This window comes from Haemorhous mexicanus, chromosome 4 (genome assembly GCF_027477595.1).
Source record: "Haemorhous mexicanus isolate bHaeMex1 chromosome 4, bHaeMex1.pri, whole genome shotgun sequence".
NCBI classification, from domain to species: domain Eukaryota; kingdom Metazoa; phylum Chordata; class Aves; order Passeriformes; family Fringillidae; genus Haemorhous; species Haemorhous mexicanus.
This window is the reverse complement of record NC_082344.1, coordinates 44,881,441-44,901,706: the sequence shown is the minus strand read 5'-3', so window position 1 is coordinate 44,901,706 and position 20,266 is coordinate 44,881,441. Positions and strand designations below refer to the sequence as shown.

General features: G+C 43.5%; 1 protein-coding gene across 1 annotated transcript in view; it reads left to right on the top strand.

The window, feature by feature from the left end:
- Positions 1-13,478, top strand: part of ENPP6 (ectonucleotide pyrophosphatase/phosphodiesterase 6) — a 30,904-nt gene extending 17,426 nt beyond the window's left edge. Inside the window, exons 4-8 of the mRNA XM_059844607.1 lie at positions 3,362-3,503; positions 4,389-4,568; positions 6,831-6,968; positions 9,821-9,944; positions 10,725-13,478. Of these exons, the coding sequence (XP_059700590.1) occupies positions 3,362-3,503; positions 4,389-4,568; positions 6,831-6,968; positions 9,821-9,944; positions 10,725-10,948 (808 nt within the window). The 3' untranslated portion in view covers positions 10,949-13,478. The remainder of the gene's footprint in view (positions 1-3,361; positions 3,504-4,388; positions 4,569-6,830; positions 6,969-9,820; positions 9,945-10,724) is intronic.
- The last annotated feature ends 6,788 nt before the right edge of the window (positions 13,479-20,266 follow it).

Below are 20,266 nucleotides of genomic sequence, written 5' to 3'. Positions count from 1 at the left end.
CTCCTAGGAAAAATGCATGCTTCCAGACCCGCTTTCAAGTTCTACCATCTCTCATCCAAACATTTACAAGAAACAGTTCCACATAGGGTGTAAAATCAGGGGAGATTGCACCATCATATGCAGCACCAATGCCTTACTTTGGCTTAGACAGAAGGTTTCTGAAACCATGTGAGAGGTTTTATCCTGAAATTATTTAGCTTAGATTTAAAGAAAGTTACCTGCATGTGACACGAGGAAGCCATTTGTGTCATAGGAAGTTTTCTGCAGCTTTTGCCATGCTTTTAATTCAGTGAATAAAAAAGGGAATGGAAGATGTAATACAGACATTGGCTCTGACTTCTGGTGGAAACCCAGAATTAATGTAGAAAGATTTTTGGTCTGGTATCATTTTGGGATGGGTCAAGATATACTTGAAGTTTCTTGCCTGGTTTCTGTGAAGCACAGTGTAAAAGGGTGCTCAGTGCTGTTTTTCAGCTTTGTAATTGTGAACATAGTTAAAAATGAGGCACAAATTGTTAAAAGTACCAGCCCTTCAAGCTGTTATTTTGGGTAGCTGGAGAGTTTCAATAGCTAATTCTGTCCAAGCCACAAGGCTGCCTGTTGCTGTCTATGGTGGAAAAGGGACACAACAGTGTTGGTGGAACAACTTGCAAGAGGTGAAAGCTGATGATTACAAGAAAAGCATAAGTTCCTGCCACCAAGTTGTCATAAATAACAGCTACAGTCTTCTGAAGCGCCCAAATCCTGCAGATCATCCCAGTGCAGCAGGAGATCCTGTCACTGGTGTCTGTTTACACACCATCCCTGGTGAATTTCTTCCTGAGTTCTTTTCCTTTAAACTAAGTGCCGTGTATCCAACAAGGTGGGAAAGAGGAAAAATGAATGATCTTACATAAAATTAATAATCAGGTTTGGGTGTAAATACTGCAGGGACTTAAAGTAAAAAGGGAGGGTAGAGAATGAACAGATTAAAAATCTGGTAGGTTTTCCTTATTCTTTCTCTCATCCATCCTCTTTGTTTATTTCTTTAAGATTTAGAAGAAGTTCCATGCTGCTGTGCCTCCCCATAAGAAGTAAAGCCTCTGAAATGCTTTTATTGTAATCAGATTCATTTAGCAGTATTTAGCATCTCCAAGTAGAAGTGTCTTCAGCTTGTCATCTACATCTTTCACAAGTGCCTTTGACTTTTGAAGCAGTTCAAAGGCTGGCAAATACAGTGTGTTTCCTTTCCACACCCTAGGTAATTGGAAAAGCCCATTAGGCTGAGACTGTCCTTAGCTATATGTGAGAAAGCAGCCTGTGGCAAGGGCAGTCCATTGCCTGGAGCAGTGCCTTGCTCAGCAGCCCTAATGGCAGGTATTAGTAGTTAAAGAACTGCACTTGGGCTCCCACCATTAGCAAACCTTGCAGGGACTCCAGGGTAGAGAGGTACCTAACTCATCAGGGAGCCACCGAGCTTCTCTTGCAACCAAATGAAATCATCCTTCAGTAAAATTCTCCAGTCTTTTCAAACAGGTGCTTCGAGACCCCTATTTGGACCAAGAATATTCAAAACAAGGTCAAGCATTTGTTTTTGGCAAGTGAAACTAAAACCTCCCTTGAGTCTTTTCAGCAGCTGTACTTTATGGGTTGTTGTAATCTACCTGCCTTCCTGGAGAGGTGTCATGAGGGTCTGCATTGTACTTGCAAAGTGTGCTGGTAGAATATAAAATACTTTTTGGTGTTGCCGTTAATGCTGTCCAACTTTCTTCAGCATTCTTTTCTAAGTAATTTATTTGGAAAGTTACTGGTGATGGAAGAAGACAGGACTAACAGAATACTTCTGTCTAAAGACAGAATACTTCTCCCATGCAAGCCATGATAAGGGTTTTCTTAGAAAAACTTAGAAAACCCTTCTTTTCTGTATCAATATAGGCAAAAATGGAAAAAAAGCCAAGCCCCAGACGTGCTGTACCAAATCCTGCAAACTCCTAAGCATGCTGCATTACTGGAGCTTGTCCTATTGAAGTAATTAAATATTCTTCCTTACAGCGCTGAGCCCTCATGGAGAAATCTCACCACAGCCTAAATGAGATCACTTGCTTTATGCAATAAACCTCTTTCTTAGCTTCTATCTTGGTCAAAATGATAATTTACTTACAGGTGAGAAGACATGAATTAGTTTAAGTAGCTTATAATACAGGTACTGCAGCAGAAGAGAACTATTTCAATAGGTTCAATGACTGTGTATGCAATAGAGAAATTACAGGGTTAAATTTTAGAAAATAATTTATGCCTAATACAGATGGAAAGTAATGCTTAAAATGAAACTGAGGAGAGGGGTGCGCCGCTTCATCTAAATTATTTTAAAATCTTGAAGAGTGAGGAACAACACTGTTCTGCAGGGCCAGCAATGGAGAAATTCCCATCCCAGCAGACATCTTCAGCTTCTCACAGGACTGCTTCTCTGAGGCCTTCTACAAACTGAGAAATGCAAATGACAGACTCTAATTCATTCACTCAGTTCCTCATCTCTGATTTTGCCTCTTCTGTCCCACTCATTACATCAGAGATGCTGGACTTTCTGTAGAGATCTTAATATGGATGAGAGCATGTAATATGGATGGCATGCTCTGCCATATATTAAGTACAGCACAAGAAGACTGGATTGGAGTTGGCTTCAGGAGTATAGGTTTGTGATTTTATCCACACAACTTCTCTCAGGGAGTTTCACAGTGAACAGTAAAGTGGTCATGTAAGTGAAATTAAGCACTGATGTGTGCACTATCCCCACTAAAGAGGCTGAGAGCAATCAATGCAAAAAGTGTGATCAGCTAAACTTGTGCAATTCTGAGATTACCTTAGTTTCCCGTGCTCATGTTCCTGAGTAAAACTGCCTTCTAAAATCTCATCCACATTCATACTGCTTGGTATTTTGTAAGGCAGAGCACATCCTGAGTTGACCTCTGTGGTTTGGAAGACCTCACACAGGAGAAAGTCAGAAGTGCCAAACTTTAATTAAAGCACATTTGACTGGTAATTCCCATAATCCTTTTAATAGGGCATTCAGCACAGAAATCAGAATTTCTTTGTTAATAAAGGGAAAGCTGCCTTCCTAATTCAGAGGTTAATAGAGGACTGCTAGGCCAGCCTGCACATGGCAGTTTCCATCAGCTGCCTCTGATGGGAGTCTCAGACAAACTCAGGAGACTCTGGGTGTGAATAATGAACCCAGCAGTGCAATAGGTGGTAGGACAGCACAGGCTGGAAGCAGAAGACAGGGTTTTGTGGCTCTACATGCTTGTGAAGAAAACAGTGCCAGCAGCCAGGAGCTCTCCATGTGTGTCAGCCTTTCACTCCTTGCCCTGTCTCCCACACCCAGCAACAACAGCGCCGAGATGGCCGCAGTGTACTACGAGCGCATTGATGTGGAAGGCCACCACTACGGCCCTTCGTCCCAGCAGCGCAAGAACGCTTTGAAGGAAGTGGACAAAGCCTTGAGCAACATGATCTCACTCATCAAGGTGAGTGGCATCCATAAACCCGGCTCCTGGGTGCCTTTGTAGAAGGCTTTTAAAACTGGTCTTTGTGGGACTGCCGAGAGCCTGTCTAACACCTGTAACTGAATGCAGTGTAAATTTTTCTTTCCTGAGAAAAAGGCTACTGAGTTCATGTGGAAGTCAAGGCACCATTACCCTGATTGTTATTTTCATTGATGGCATTATAACCCTCCTGGTGGATTTATACCAGTAGCCCCAGGAAACCACAAACCAATATACATGTTGCTCTGTTTATGACTTGTGTTGCCAGCTGAACTTCATTGTAGGTGAAGGAATCAAAACTGTGTTTCCTAAGGTTTGTGGAATCAGACTGTTAACTTTTATAGTGGCTTTTATGACAGCAATCAGAACTCTGTACTTTAAACTTGATTTTTAAAAAGCATTATTGAAAGGATTTTGCAGCGAGAAAATCTTTTGGGTAAATGGCAATTCTATGAATATTTCTGACAATGATAAATACATGTTGGAGTTTTTATTTTTTCAGTGAAGAGAGGAATATGCATCTTCAATTTCACTAAATACTAAAAACTCTAATGCTAAGTGCTCATGTTTGGGAGGGAAAGAGAGAAACACCCCTTCCACAAGTGGTATCATGGCAAAATTGCTGCGTGGACTTGTTTTGGAAAAACTCTGGTGCTAATCTCTCAGACTTCCAGAGCAGCAAGTAAAAGTGGATGTCCACCATTATGAGTGGTGGCAAAGCACACACAGGACATTGATGGACATGATCCTTCTGGTTAACCTCCACAGAAACAGTGGAGGTCAAAAGGTGATTTACATTTTCCAGCAGGCACAGACAGTGCCAAGCTCTTACATGGCCCTAAAAGTTGTCATGCACTTTCTTCACAGAGCAAAGGCCTTCAGAATGATATCAATGTCCTCCTCTTCTCTGATCATGGGATGACAGACATCTCTTGGGCAGATAAAGTGATTGAGCTGAAAAACTATATCAATATGAGTGATACCATACAAATGAAAGACCGAGGTCCTGTTGTGAGCCTCTGGCCAGCTCCAGAGAAGCATGCAGAGGTGAGTACAGCCTAGTTGTACCCCTCAGCTTTGTGTTTTCTCAGTTTTTATGCCAACTGTGTCTTCTGTTTTCACTTAACATCCAAATACTGCTCTCAGAGATGTATGCAAAAATCAGCTCTTATCAGGAGTCAGACTTGGATCCTGTGATATCCTTGTGATGCTGGTTTCTGAAGGAAAGTAACACCAGGCAAATTGAAAAGCCTGAACTTTCACTGTTACATGGCAAGGACACGTGCTTTTAAACCCCACCCCTGTTAGTTTCTGATAAATAGCTAAAAGATTTTAGTTCAAAATGCACTTTTAGGATTTTATATATATTAGTCAATTTATTGACACTCTAGCTAGGATGTTCAAATCATCTGAAGGCAGGTTCAGGCATTCATATTCCAGTAAACTTCCACTGAGGAACCAATTCCATTAGACCAGAATTGCAAAAAATATGTTTTTACAATATTGTCCTTGGAGGAATTTTTGATGAAGCATGTTGGATTGAGTCAACCATAGAAGCTCAATGCTAGAACTTCAGGGTTTTGAGAGATAAATTAAAACAATAGAGAAAAGATTTGAAAATCACTCGAAAAGAATGAAAATGTAATTTCTCTGACTAATAGACAAGTATATTATAGTTTAACCCAAAACCAGTGCTTAAGAAGTCATTACTGCTGTCCTCAGAATATAGATGAGTGGATGTACAAAATGGGCAAGCTGTTCCCCAGGCAAATAGTTTTGGTTTCTATGTTATATTTTATCCAGTTACAGTATATTGTAGCCTGCGCAATTTTTTAAAAGAGAATATTTGCTGATCTTTGCACCCAAATGGTCTCTTCAGGAATTGTGTGTCTGTGATACTGTGAACATTTCAAATTAGTGCCAGAACTGAAAGTTGTCTTTGAGGCATGCATGAGCAATTCACTTGCAAGTGCATCACAGGGGATCACAGCACTGATATGCTTAACCCAGAGCTCCCTGTTTTTGTAGGCCAGACCTTCAAACAAGGGCAAGTTGCAACTTCACACAGCCATGGGGTTTCATCCAACAAAGCTCTTCAGCACATGCTTCTCTCTCATTAAACAGCCTAATATTCCTAAGAAGAATAAAGTGCAATGCCTTATGGTTTTGTTTCCTTCCTTCCTTCATTTCTTTTTAGAATTTCTTACTGGAGGGCTGCTTTTTAAGCAAAATAAAGTTGATTTTCAGTTTCCCAATAGTTAGATTCTCTATTTCTAAAGACTTTCAAAGACTATGTTTATGAGTTGGAGTGTATTATAACATAGTGGTTATCATCTCTAAGAATTACCCCATTTCAAAGCACCAGAAGTACCAGTGACCACTCTCTAGCCCCGGTCATGGTGGGAGGAATTGTGCCATCACACCCTGATGTTGTCCTTATGGTCACTGCATCTGGCACATGTATACACACAGGGGTGACTTAGCTGAAAGGCTAGTGAAGAACCTTTCATTCTTTGAAGAATTGAGATATTTTTTCCTGAAGATTATTTATATTTAACTTGTTAAAGAACAATATAGAGTCCGGAGGCTCCAATAGCTGTCTTCTCTTTGGCATATGAACATCTTTTCCAGGCATTTAAAATCTATTTTCTGAATAATTTGTGGTAATGACATTTGTGTGATTATATTCCAGACAGTGTAATTGATATTAATAAACCACTTGCATGGCATTGTGCAGTTTCAAAGCTGCAGGCTTTGGCTAATTAATCTCACATCAGATAACTAAGGAAGCAGATAACTGAGCACTATGAACCCCTTGATAGTGATTGACTGGGTAAGTGCAAGAAACACAGGTGAGGAGACATTCATTCTCCACTCAAGAGCACAAAGAGGGAATGAGTAGCAGACACTAAAGATGATATCACTTTTCTATACCTGTACACAGTCCACATGGTGCCTCTGAGTGTCTCACCACTTCACTCACTGCCTCCTGTGGAGGTGTGGTTTCTCCTGGTCTGTTTCCATAGGCTGGTACACTCACATGTATACATTTGTGAGCATGTGTATTATAAATACACATAATACATGAATTCATGCATTCCTTATGATCTGAGTTTTTAGAATCTCCTAAACCACATAGGCAGGTTTTGTCCAGCCATGATCTTTGGACAGGCAAAGTCCTGGTGTGAATGTGCTGATGATTAGCCATTACAGGGGATTAGCCATTCTGCAAATTCAGGTGTTTCCATGTACCCATTAGTGTATGATCTTTACAGCCATATGGTCTTCTAACATTCATTTGTTTTGCAGATATATCAAAAATTGAAAGCTGTGGAACACATGGATGTTTATAACATACAGGATATTCCAAACAGATTTTTCTACAAAAAAGGAAAATTTGTGTCTCCACTAACTCTCGTGGCTGAAGAAGGATGGTTCATAGTAGAGGTAAATATAGAACCAAAATACTTAGACAGGAGAGTGAAAAGGTGCAATATATTGCTGATCATTGAGTTAAAGTCAATGGGCTGACTACAAAACTAATGTCAGATTCTGTTTAAAAGAACTTAAAGATATTGCAGCTATCCTAAAGGCAGACAGTTAAATAGTCAAGATGCCTCTTTTTTCTCTGTTGTCATAAAGCAATAGTTCTTGTATTTCACATTCCAGTTTTGTTGCCTTACTCTTCTTTGCCCCCCTTGCCATCTACCTTCATTTCAGACACAAAAATAGTGTTTCCATTTCAAGTCCTTATTATCCTCCATTCAGCAGTACCTTGTGGCATTTTTTCCTTCTGTCTGGCTTTCCTCCCATCAGACTGTCCTAAAAATGCCCCATTTCTCTCAAGCCCACCAGTTCCAAAAGGGTTAGACTGGAGATTTACTTCTCAGAGATTCCCAGTGCACACACTGAAAACCTGGGAACTTGTTAAGCAGAGAACCCAGACATGAAGAGATTTTTCATACTAACTTATTTTTTTACTTTGAGTTGTTGTTGTTACTTTGTCCTTGTGTCACTAGTGGGCACCTCCACATTACAGATACTAATTGCAGCTCGGCTCACCTCAGAGGGTGAGATAACTGTGTATTTTCTAAGGAAGTAAACTGAGCAGTGGTATTAAGTGATTTGCCCAAGGCCATACATGAAGTCAGTAAGCTGGCAACAGAACCACGGAGTCCTGGGTTTGTGTCCCAGCACAGTCAGTGCACTTCATTGCCTTGCAGGTTATTGTAACTCAGCTGAGCATGTTTCCTGGCCTTCAGAGCTACTGCTCACCAAGCTTTGCTCAGTCCACACTACAACATTTCTCACTAGCCAACAGAAATTTAGCATAATAGTTTCTACAGCTGAATAAAAATGCACCTCTAAAAAAACCTGATGACTTTTGAATACAGCTGGGTGAGTACCACATTTCTGATTTAAAAAAAAAAAAAAAAGTATGAAAAGACAGAGTTAAGATTTAGACAGGTAAAGTAGGAATCTGAAACATTTTCTCCAAAATTATTTTTAAAAAATACAACTAAACTCTCTCGTACAAAAGTTCAAAATAGAACATTTTTACATTTTCTGTAGAAAATAAAAAAGCACTTAAAAAATCATTGAAAGTCTGACAAACCTTAATAACAGTGCAGCAAACACTGCTGCTATGATAATTATTTCTGTCTCTCTGCCCATTCCTTCCCATTGTTTCTGATTTTCAAGAATGTCCTCTCATTAATGCTGTCAGATTTTCCTTCTCTTCGGTACATTTTCATTATCTGTGAATTGGATATGAAAATGAAAGTTTCCTGTCATATTTTTAAAGAAATTATTGAGCCTTCTATTATACTTCCTGCCCAAACTACTGAAGAGAGGATGTGCAGCTCTTCCCTGTCATGCTCCCAGGGCTTTTTAACTCTCTGTTAGCTAGTGGATAGCTAAAAGCTGTTTGAAAAAGGGGATTTTGTTGACGGTGGTGGTTTTTGAAAGAAACAAAGGGGGTGTATCTGGAAAGTTGTTTTCCTCATCATGTAGCATAGGAACTGAAGCCCATCTATGTTTTGGCTAAAACAGGATGACAAGGGATTTCTTGCTGTATCAAAGCTGATCTTGTCATGTGACCTTGTTCCCTTCACATGAGTGAGTGGTCCCCATCCTTTGGGCATTGCACATTCAATTTTCTTTCTTAAGGAAGAAGACAAAAATCAGTCAAAATTAATTATTATAAAAGGAAAGGGATCCTCACTTAATCTGCTTTACCATCTGCATGAGCTGCATCACTTGCCTGAAGTGGGAATGTGGGAAACTCTTCTGGGCATCTTCTGCCCTTCTGTGCCTGAGTATGAAGGCTAGACCTGGACACTCTAGAGGACTGTGCAGCTCCTTCTCTGTAATTATCAGAGAAATTAGTGTCATGGGTCTGATGAACTGTCAGTTGATGTTCTTTGTTTAAGTGAAATTCCTGCCAAGTTTTGGGGTAATGTGGAGTGCCACATGTCTGCTGCTATCTCTAAGGAGCATGGGACAGGAGAAACTCATGGAGAGGTTGGTCCAGCATTTGATCAGCCCCCAGGGACTGCTGCTCTGATAGAGATGGCACTGTTGTAGGTAAGAGTTGTTGATACAAAGCAGGAGAAAGTAAGGAAGGAATTTAAAAGTGCATCTTAAGTGCAGTATGGGCTAGGAAGAACAGGATTTATAATGACAAATTAATAAAGCATAGATCCACTGAGCAAGGAAATGAAACAGAACATAGGCCACAGGGAGTGGGACTGTCTCAGGTCAGAACCAGTGTTCCCTGGAACAAACCTCATTGCTTCAATACAAAAACAAGTAGGGAGAAGAAATAATAATTAGAAAATATCTAGTAGCGGGGTATTTGTATTATTAGGCTGAATAGTCAAATGGAGCAAAAAAATTACTTATTTTTTTAAGGTGTAAATAGCATGTGGGGCAGAACAACACCCCAGCAAATGCATGGAAGTGCATGGTGCTGGGTGGGAGAGCAGTGCTGCAGGCATGGGGAGAGGGACAGCACCTTCCTTACACAAGTCACATACTACTGTGGTACTTTGTGCTTGTGGCAGAAATCTACATGAGTTGTCCTCATCTCCCTGTGGAGGGGGAGGTGGTTACTGACTGAGACAGCGAAGCCTGTCAGGAGGGGTCACCCCGCCTGGGCATGTGCTCCTGTGCAGGTCACAGCACAGTGTGGGGCCTGAAGGGCTGGTACAGCACATGGAGACATAACATGGCACCTCACAGTGCCCCAGCACAGCCCAGCAGGCAGGCACTAACCATGCTCTGCTGTTGTCACCCAGAGCAGGGACAAGCTGCCCTACTGGGAGAACGGGACAGGGAGGAAGGAGGCCTGGCAGAATGGCTGGCATGGCTACGACAATGAGCTCATGGACATGAGAGGCTTCTTCCTTGCATATGGCCCAGGTACAGTGCCACCATCCCTGGTGTTCCACTTCCCCTGCAGCCCCTGGCACATCAGGACCTGGATGTAGCACTCTGCGACACCCAAAAATTACAAATAGATGGCAGGATTTCCTCACTATGGAGGGGTTGTTGCACTGTGTCTATTTTATAGCTGAAGAAACAGGGCAGAGAGATGTGAAGGGATTTGGTCAGCCTCTCTCTGATGTCCCAGTGCAGTTTCTAACTCTTTGCCATGTTTTCCTAAATTTTGGCCTAAATTTTCAATTCTGTTTGAAACACATGAATCCTGCTTTTGTCGGGGAATTCAGACTCACAACGGCAGGGCACTTTCTTTGGGAAGGTTGCAGCATACCTCACCCACATGTCTGATGGGCAGACACATAGCTCCTGGTTTCTACTTCATCAGGCTCTTTAAACAGGGCAGAAAAGCACCAGGCAGAGACCAGCCTAATTGTATTGCACCAGTGAAAGCAGAATGTGCAATACAATTATGTCAGGCAATTACATCTATCAAGCACATGCAGTAAAGTAGTTCCTGTACTTAAAACTTCAGGGCTTTTTTTAGTTTTTATAATAAAATTGGCCTGGAAGTAAAAATAATGAATACAATTATTTAAATTAATGTTTTGCTGAGCTATGCTCTAAATTGTATAGCATGCCACATCCCAGCCTGGTGGTTAAGTCCCAAGAAAGACAAAGGAGCCCTTGCCCCACAGCACCCCACATTGCAGGGGATGAGCCCCAAGTTGCATGATGCCAACTCTTCTCTTTTGCCTGCAGATTTCCGATCCAACTACCGAGCACCTCCCATCAGATCTGTGGATGTTTACAACATCATGTGCAGCCTGGCAGGAGTACAGCCACTGCCCAACAATGGCTCCTGGTCCAGGGTGGAGTGCATGCTCCGAAACACAGCCCCCTTGGCACCACTCCCCCCATGCAGCAGCTGTGTCTTGGCACTAGCTCTGCTCTCCCTGTTCGCCAGGCAGATCTCCTTACTGTGATCCCTGAACAATGTCAGTCAGTGTCACCAGCAACTCTATCCTTCTCTGTTTGTTTTTTTAAAGTTCTTCATTTGAATAATAGCTTCATTAATAGAGGGCTGTCCCCCACTCCTCCATTGTGCTCCACCAGGCATGAATCTGACCCATCCTGTATTTACAATGGTTTTAACATGAAGCCAGGTTTTGTGCTGCTCCAAACACTGCTAGGGACAATGGTGTCACTCACCTAGATTTACAGCACTGGCAGTGAAGGCAAAATCCTGGCCAGGTATCCAGGATACCCAGTTCTCTGGTGGGTGCACATGGGGCTCTCTGAGCATCAAACACATCTCACCCCAGCATCTTTCACTGAGGAGCTCACTCTCGTTGGCCATACTGAGAAGTTCAGGAGTGGAGACCAACTTCTCTGCATTTAGCTGGGTTCATCCTACTTTACCCCTTCATCTCCAGCTCCAGCAGCAGCAGAGCCCCATCTTCTCCTTACAGCACCAGCCGAGCCCTGTCTATATAGACATGGTTTTTAAAGAGCCAAAAGCTTTGCTAAGGGACCATAATGCTGAGAGAGGTGGGTCAGCAGGAGAGCAGTGAGAACATCCTACTTCTCTCAGCCTTTCCTTCTTTATTTTCACCAACACAAGTCCTGGCTCTGCCCATTTCCAGGGCCAGGCTTTCCTCATGGACCACAGCAGAGGGCAAGGCTGGGAAAGAAGAAAGTGACAGAAATCCTCCACTTCAAAGCCAGTGGGAAAATGAATACTCATGTGGACACACAAGGGTCAGGAGAACATAGGATGAGGAAGCCTGGCATTTAACAGCCTCTCTTCTTTTCCTGGTGAAGATAATATCATCTGGTCATGTTTCGATGTTTTATACCCAAATGCATTTCTGAAGTTTTTTCAATATTTACTGCTCTTCTATCAGCTTTTGCTCTCTATACCTCTGCCTGGTGATCGGCACATTTACCTTCATTCTGCAGCAGGGAGAGAGGTTTACACTCTCTTCCACCCTCACAGCTAATCCAGGTGATTTTTTTCCACCATGGGCTATCAAGCACAAGCAAAGTTGTAACAGCAAAGTTAAATTAAACAGCAGGAGGATAGAGCTGTCACCAGAGGTGCCTTTGGGAGTGCACAGCGCTTTATCTGATATACCTCTGAACCAGGAGCTTTCAGCAACAACTGCCTTTAGAAGGACTGAGGTCCCTCCCCATGTAAAACAAACCTCTAGGACTTATTACTCTTCTGGATCCAGAGACAAGCACGATCCTGGTATGTGTGCTACAGTGCATTTAAGGGTGAATGATTACACTGGGGAAAAAAAAACCAAACACCAAATTAAACTTGACAAAAGACTTCTGTAATAGCTGTAAAGATTTATGTAATGTGTTATTAAAGCTCAAGTGAACCATCAAATCAGTTGGGAGAAAAATGGAAAAAATCAGGCTTTGTTATTAGACTGTTGAGTATAAAAGGCAATTTAGTGCTTTCGAAGCATTTGCAGTAGCTGTAAAACAAGCACCTATTGTTCAGAGTTCCCTGCTCTTTAATGGACCAGGCTCACTGAAATCACTGGAGCACATTTTAAAGAAAAAAAAAAAAAAAAAAAGAAAAAGAAAAAAAAAACCTCAGCATACCCAAATTACCAAGTTTTGTCTGAAAATCATCAGGTTAAGATGCCATCAGTGCCTGCTAACCCCTCCACAACATGCCACTGTAAGTCTTACCAGAGAGCAGAAGCCAAGGTCTTCTTACAGAAGAAATGTTTCTAAAGGTATAAGAGTATATTCAGCTCCTCAGTTATACAAACAGAAATTGAAAATAACAAATTGGGTCCCTTGAGTTGTTCCACGGATGGGCCATGACACATGAAACCAACACTGATCCTTGTGAGTACTTTGTGTAACTCATTTTTGTCAGTGTTCACGTGCAAATACTGAAGGGTAAATCCAATTGCAATATTATTTGTTTGACCTTAATGCAAGCATTGTGTGTATGGTAAAAGATACTTGGTCTGTAAAAGCAAAATTTGATGGCAGACCTTCAAGAAGCTCGCTAGCTTCAGGAGAACTACAGCTCATTATTTTTTGGAAAGTGCATCTTTCTTCCTCAGAAATGTCATACCTCTGAATCAATTCACGTTCTCATTCAAAAATCAAGTGTCTTAACTCCTGTTTTTCTGTATACTATGCAATGGAGGTGGGTGTATTTTAAAACCTATTTCTGAATGATGTTTTTATACCACGACTGATTGTGAATGAGTGAATAATTCTAAAAATGGTGTTAGAAAAAGTACTTCTTTGTAAATACTGTAAGATTTTTGAAGAAAAAAATAGCCCAAAACCTTCCCTTCAACACTTTGCCTTTCTTGTCTAATTGCTGCATCAAAGTGTGATAAACAGTGTTTGAAGCTTGTGCTGATTAATTATCAGAAAGACGAATGATAACATTGTTTAGAAATGGCAAAGTTGTCAGCATGTAAATTAAGGACATTAAATGCATCACACGAGATGATGTAGCTCGTATATGCAGTACTTTTTTCCAGATGTATTTCATTATTTAACCTTTTGAACATCCATTCAGGAACACATCATTCCCACTAGGCAATGGACATGACAAAACATTTTGCACTTCTAAGAAGAGAGGTGAGCCCTGGATGCTCTCTTCAGACCCACTTCTCTAAGCCTGCTGTGTAACCATCTCATCAGCTGCTTGCACAGAAATTAAGAACATTGTCCCTGGTATGAGGGTGCATTAGGCTCAGGCTGTCCAGAGTCCCCCTCTCCCAGTGGGAGATGGTACAAATGTCAAGAAGACCTCAAAAACCAACGCCACAGGCCTCAAGCCATGGGAGTCCTATTCCACTCTAAGCTCCACAAACCAACAATGTCCATGGAAGAGATTAATTTAATAGAAACAAGTCTCCGAGCCTACTCAGTAGAATTAATCTCCTTTTCCTTGTATTAACTGACCACAGATCAGGGAGTGAATGATGGAGGAGGACCAGTGCAGGTATGCCAACAAGTCCTTTAATTCCCAGCAGGACTCCCTCTGAACCAGGAGCACTGCCAAGGTCTGCCAGAGATGCTCCCCTCATGTTCCATGAACATGGGTCCTCAGGAAAGGGAGGTGCTGAGGGACTACTTGCACAGGAATAAGTTTCAGTCAGCTCCCCATAACAGTGCCAAATATGGCAATTTCACAGCTAAATAAGATGAACCCTTTTTACCAGTGACCTTGGTGGCCATGCAAGTGGCATGGCTGGCTAAGGCTCAGTGGGTGAGCCCTCCAGCATCCATCTGGATGCAGCCTGCATTGCCTGCACAGACTGCAGCCCCATGGAGACACTTTCCATTGGCCCAGACACCAGCCTGCACCCTTCACAAGTACAGAGACTTTGCAAATAAGGGGTGAATGAGAGGGGTTTGCGGTGCTGCTCATCTTCCTTGTCTCATAACTAATAAATCACAAAATCACAGAGTATTCTGAGTTGGAAGGAACCTGCAAGGATCATCAAGTCCAATTCCTGGCCCTTCACAGGACCATCCCCAAGAATCACACCATGTGCCCGAGAGTGTTGTCCAAATGCTTCTTGAATTCTGTCAGTGTGGCTCGGTGCTGAGGCATCTGTCAGATGTTAGCCCATACACCTCAGGGGAGGTGCAGACCAAATGAGCTCTGGCCACCAGGAAGTGAAAAGCGTTGCAAAAGCTCCGTGTAACATTTCCTCGCCTTCTTTTCCCTGTAGGGCTGTAGCAGAGAGGGCAGGTCGCAGCAAATCCAACTGGAATTTTTAAAGAAAACATGGCCTAGTGAGGACGAAGGTTTGAAACCCCGCATTTTAGCATAAGAAGTCTTTAATAGCTGTTTTAAAAGACAGCTGTCACACAGAAAAACATTTTTTGTGTAAGTATCAAAACAAATCTAAGTTAAGGCAAGGTTCAAAAATAAGAACATTTCAGATTTACAGTTGACTGGATGCGGTAATTCTCAAGCTTCATAGAGATGGACTGCATGGATTATATGGACTGTATGGATTCTTCTGATATTTCAAATAATACATGGAAATTGCTATGGACTTAAAAACCAGTATGACGTTGTCCTAAATCCGTATCAATTACAGCAGTTCAGCTCTGCCAGCCCAGTTTCATCAGGAAACCCCTGTGAGCGGCCAGGCGGCCTGCCCTGCTCTGTCCCAGCCCAGCCAGGTGTCTGTCCCAGGTGCGGAACGCCTTGTGCAGCCGCACCACCGCACCAAGGCTGCCGCAGGTCTGCTGCCCTCCGCTGGACCCGCTCCAGGAGCTCCCCGTCTCTCACGTACCGAGGAGCCCGGAAGGGAACACCGCGGCCTGTCCCCCTCGCGGGCCCATCTTCCGCCCGCCAGGCGGGGGCGAGGCCGCGGCCCTGAGGGCGGGCGGGAGGAGCCCGGCCCGGCCCAGCCGCGCCCCCTGCCGGCCCGCCCGCAAACCGCGCCTTGGGACAAACGTGTCCCTGACTTAGTGAGGGGAGGAAGGATTGGCACTCTCCTTCCTTCTGCGTCTGTCATCGCAGCTTTTGCTCGTTCTCCCCTTTAATTCTCCCGGTGCCCTTTGCGCTAAGACCCATTCCTCCTCACCCCAAACCTGCTGCCTCCACGGAACTCTGAGCAAGCTTCCCACCTGCTCCTGCTTCCACAGGAGATGAGTGGGCAGAGCAAGACCTTCGTGTGTACGCGGCCCTAAATGATCCAAGAGAGGAACCAGGTGGATGTAATCCCCACTCTAAGGACTTGGGCTGCGTCTCAAGCTGCCTTTGTTGTCATTGTAGTCTGATCCCACTGGTGGGGAACAAAACATAAAGGCAGGGAGAGGAGGGGAGCAGGGGGAGTGACACACCTGTTGCTCTGCTGCTCGTGTCCACTTGAAGCTTGGCTCGAGGTTGAATGCAATATCCTTGGGTCAGATGTCCCAGCAGTGCCACGCTGGGAACTCTGAGCTTTTGTCAGCACAGGGTAACGTCAACTAGAACAGGCACAGGTAGCAAAGAAATGGTGAGGAGGGATATAAAGAGTGGGCTGAGGTAGGGGAAATTCAGTGCCCACTTTCCACACCAGCACACATCAGGGCTTAGCTGAGCTCCAGGGTGTTGATTTTGATCCTCCCTTGGTCGCATCAAATGAGGCATTTTAGTATCAGGATTGTATCTGTCTTCAGGAGCAAGGGACACCAGTGCATGCATAGAGGATGTTCCTCCGGCCCTCACCAAGGGGTTGCAGGGAGCCAGCCAGCCCCAAAATGTCAGCATTCTCTGCTGGGAACACGACTAACCAATTTTCTGTGGCTGCCAGAGTGGGCATTGACAGCTTTTGAGCAGCTTTCTGTTTTTCCCAAGAAATTAACAATGCACTAAAATATTACTCATCACTTAGATACATTGTTCAATTAATATTAATTAAGGCTCAAAATTGGCTGGAGACTGTCATTGCTTCCTTGCCAGATAGAAGAAGGGTTGCTGAGGTGGCATCAGCTGTTGCAAATTCTGGAATGCAGGTCAGGCTTGCAGGGGATCATCCACAATCCCCACTGAACACGCACTCAGCCTGCTGCTCTCACTGGGCCGCCTCCATGCAAAGGCTCTACATAAATGTATATAACTGGGCCATGTGTCCATTAGAGGCAGTTTTAACCTTTCTTCAGCAGGCTCACGTGCTGCTCCTCCTACATCACTGAAACAAGCAGTCCATTGGCATTCACTGCACCCCCTATTCAGGTTAGTTTTAGCCCTGCAAGGACATGACCATACCAAGTGACTCAGCAGGAGCCTGCTTCTGATTTCCGAGAGGTGCCTCACACCCTCTTCATGATCCCTGGGCAGAAGGAGGCTCTGAAAAATTAATTTTTTAGAAGGGCTTATTTGCCTCCCAATGTATGCATCCATCCATCCATCCATCCATCCATCCATCCATCCATCCATCCATCCATCCATCCATCCACCTGTAAATTGCACTCTCCCTTGATACTTTTTCCATGTACTCCATACTGGTGGAGCTTTGGGGTGCAAGACTTTGTGTCCTTGCTTTCCAGAGTAGGCAGCAATGTGGTTCTCATCTTACAGCTCATTCATTATCCATGAGAATGCGAGGGCTGAGAGAGGGGTAACCCTGCTGACCACATCCCAACTGAATAGATTCTGTAAGAGAGAGGGAAAACAGCCCTTGCCCATCCATGGAGGAATTGTCCAAGCACAGCTATAACAAGGAAATAATTTTGGGCTTAAAAACTAAGATTTTGTAGTAGTCTTCAACTAGCAGCTGTGAAAGAAGACAAAAAAAAATAAAAGCTGAATGTTTTTTAAGGTAGAATTCAAGCAGTTTATAAGCTGGATTATACAAACTGCTTGCTTACACTGCTGCAGAGGCTGGGTGAAGCGTCCTGAAACATCCCCCCCGCCTTAATCTCAAGTGGTTCCTTACAAGAACACTTCTGACAAAGAAAAATAACTATTTTTCCCTCTCTAAACAGAATAAAATTGTGAGGGCACTAAGCTTTCTTTGTGTTTCATACAACTTCTTTCATCAAGAACAATGGGATGAACAAACCCAGGTCCTACACAGAAGATATTTAATATCCATAATGTGGGGAGCTTTCCAGCAGAAGAAACTCTTTTATGCAGAAATAGCTGAGTGCAGCCTGTAAAGGCCTAGCAATTAATCACGCACTTGAAGAAATACAACACGCTCATAGAGGCTGAATTTTAAATGCTTGCTGCTCCAGTTTGGACAGTGACAAATTAAGGCCCCCACAAAAGCAGGTGTGGCTCTTGAAGAAGCCCTCTGAGGGCAATTAAAAATGGGAAACCAGCTGGTAACTGTGCAGCTGTGACAGCTAGGGCAGCTCAGGAAATTAATACAAAGGAGGAAGACAGAGGAATAAATGGTGTAGGAGCTGAGGCAATAGAAACAGGACCTGCTTTCCACAGGGGGTTGCTCCACAGCAGGTGAAGTGCCTCATCATGTGGGATGCACAAAGTGGTGACAGCCACATATCCCCATTGCCCTGGAGAGCTGCCAGAGACAGAATCCCTCACTGAAGGACCCCAAAAACCAGAGGAGATGCTACTTTGTGTGTCACACAGTTTCCCCTGGTGCCCAGGGGATGGCTGCATTCAAGGATATCTGAAGCAGATGGCCTGGGCGCATCTGAAATTGTCTGTGGTACCCTGCGATGGAAAAGGCAAGGGATGAGGTCAAGGGTGGATTTTCCCAAATCAGTTTCAATGAGCTCCAATCCAACAGGTAATATCCAGCCAAGTTACACATACAGTGCTTCATTGTTCCTGGTCAGTTCATTATCTCCAGTGTTCACTGTTCTGAATCAGTCAAGAAAATGGTAGTTTGCCCCATTGAAAATACAGCAAATAATTCAGATACATGACAGATTATAAGGAATTCATAATTTTCCATTAGGGGTACCACTTAGGAAGTGTGAACAAAATTATAAACAGTGTAATGCAAACAAACTATGTATCAATACAAGCCAGGGCTCCTCATCCCATTTGGAAAATGACGTCCCCATGATTTTCATCACAATTTCTCAGTGCTGCTCCTCACATGTCTACTCCTACACTGACTTTCTCCATACATCCAGTGTGTGTGAGGCATCACTGGGACAGAATTTACCTTCTACCAAAGTGCAGGCTGGGAGACTGTTCCCATCAGTCTGTTCTTCTAAAGCAGTTTGTTGATAAGCATCTCTTTCCTGTTGTGAATTGTATGGACTATTTCTCAGAAAAAGCTGTCAGCACAGATCATTATACATTACTTTTTTGGTTGTTTTTTTTTCACTCCTTGCCCGTAGGAAAGGTGTACTCCTGTTAATGTTAAGCTTTGGCATCCTTCCAGGAAGCTGAGCAAACAGCATTTCATTTGAGACTGCTGATAAAAGGGCAGAGTGGACAGGTTCTTACCAGTTTCAACTTCTAAATAAAAAGATCTCTCTAGTGAAGAGATGCTCGGCCGCTTGCTTGGCTCTGTGAAGCTGAGTATTCTCTTCTCTCTTGAAAAAAACAAACCACTTGTTTTGTTGGCCCTATTTCCAGCACAGTGTTGGAAGCATAGGAATTTTTTTGTGTAAAAGGAGCTCTCTTTCTGTGTTCCCCTTCAACACTTGCTGCTTGTCACCAGTGTGGGTCATGACAGTCCTAACAGTGCCATCCTAGCCAGAATGCCAAATAATAAGGCAGGTGGGCAGCTTCACTGTAAGAAAGTACCATCCACAGTACCTCAGTACCTGGGCACAGGTAGTCATTGCAGCACAGAGACCCTCTCTGGCCTAGCAGCTTTCGTATGATAAACACACCCTAAGACTGAATAAATTATTTTATAACAAGCTCGGCATCCAGGGTCTCAGGCAGGGACAAGGGCCCTGGCTGGCCAGGAACAAACCCAGCCTCAAAAAGCACGAATTTTTTGCCCAAAATCCTGCAAGGGTAGGAAAAAGGATGCAACCAGAGAGAGCCATGAACACAGCCTGAGGCTGTACTGAGCACACCACCAGCAGCCACAGGGTGGAGATGATCTCTGCCAGCACTTTTCTTCTCTTTGAAGGGATGGTAATGGGCTAATTTGGAACAGGCAATATGTAAACAAAGAGAGGATATAAGATTAATCTTAAGGAATGATCTGAACCTGTTCTGCATCCCCCTTCCAGTTGCCCTGACAATCAAAGCTAGAAATGGAGAAGCTTTCAAGGATGTTTAAAAGGTTTCATGTACCAGCAATGCAAACAGAGCCAACAGCAAAACTTCCCTGCCTCCAAGAAGAGACAAGAGGAGAAGAAATTGTTTGGTGCTCATCCATCTTCCTCCTGTAATCTGTGGTGTCTCGTGACTGCAGCCACGTGCAAACATCTGGGATATACCACAGACCTTCTGCTGGAGAGAGGAGATGGTTTTTTGAACACAAAATAAGTTTGGAGACACTTGCAAGCCTTGCAAGGGAATAAACAGCAAGCTATTTCATGTATGATAAAAATGGGGGGAAAAAGGGAGAAGATTTTATTCTAAGACAAATGTGGGCACCATGAGGCTGACCAAAACTTTCAGGAGCAGAAACCTCCTGCACACATGAGGAGGAGAAAGCTGATAGGTTGAGACAAGCAATTATGACTTGTGTTTTAGGGGCCTGCCTGAGCAGAGGGGAATACCTCACCAGGTTTGCAAGATGTGCCTAGTTCCTGCCTACTGTGTGAAGGGTAGCAAGTTGTTCTTCAGGCCAGGAGTTAACCAGGAGTAAGGAAGGCCACTGCACTTGGGCAGCAGAGAGGGGGAGTCCACATGGCAGGAC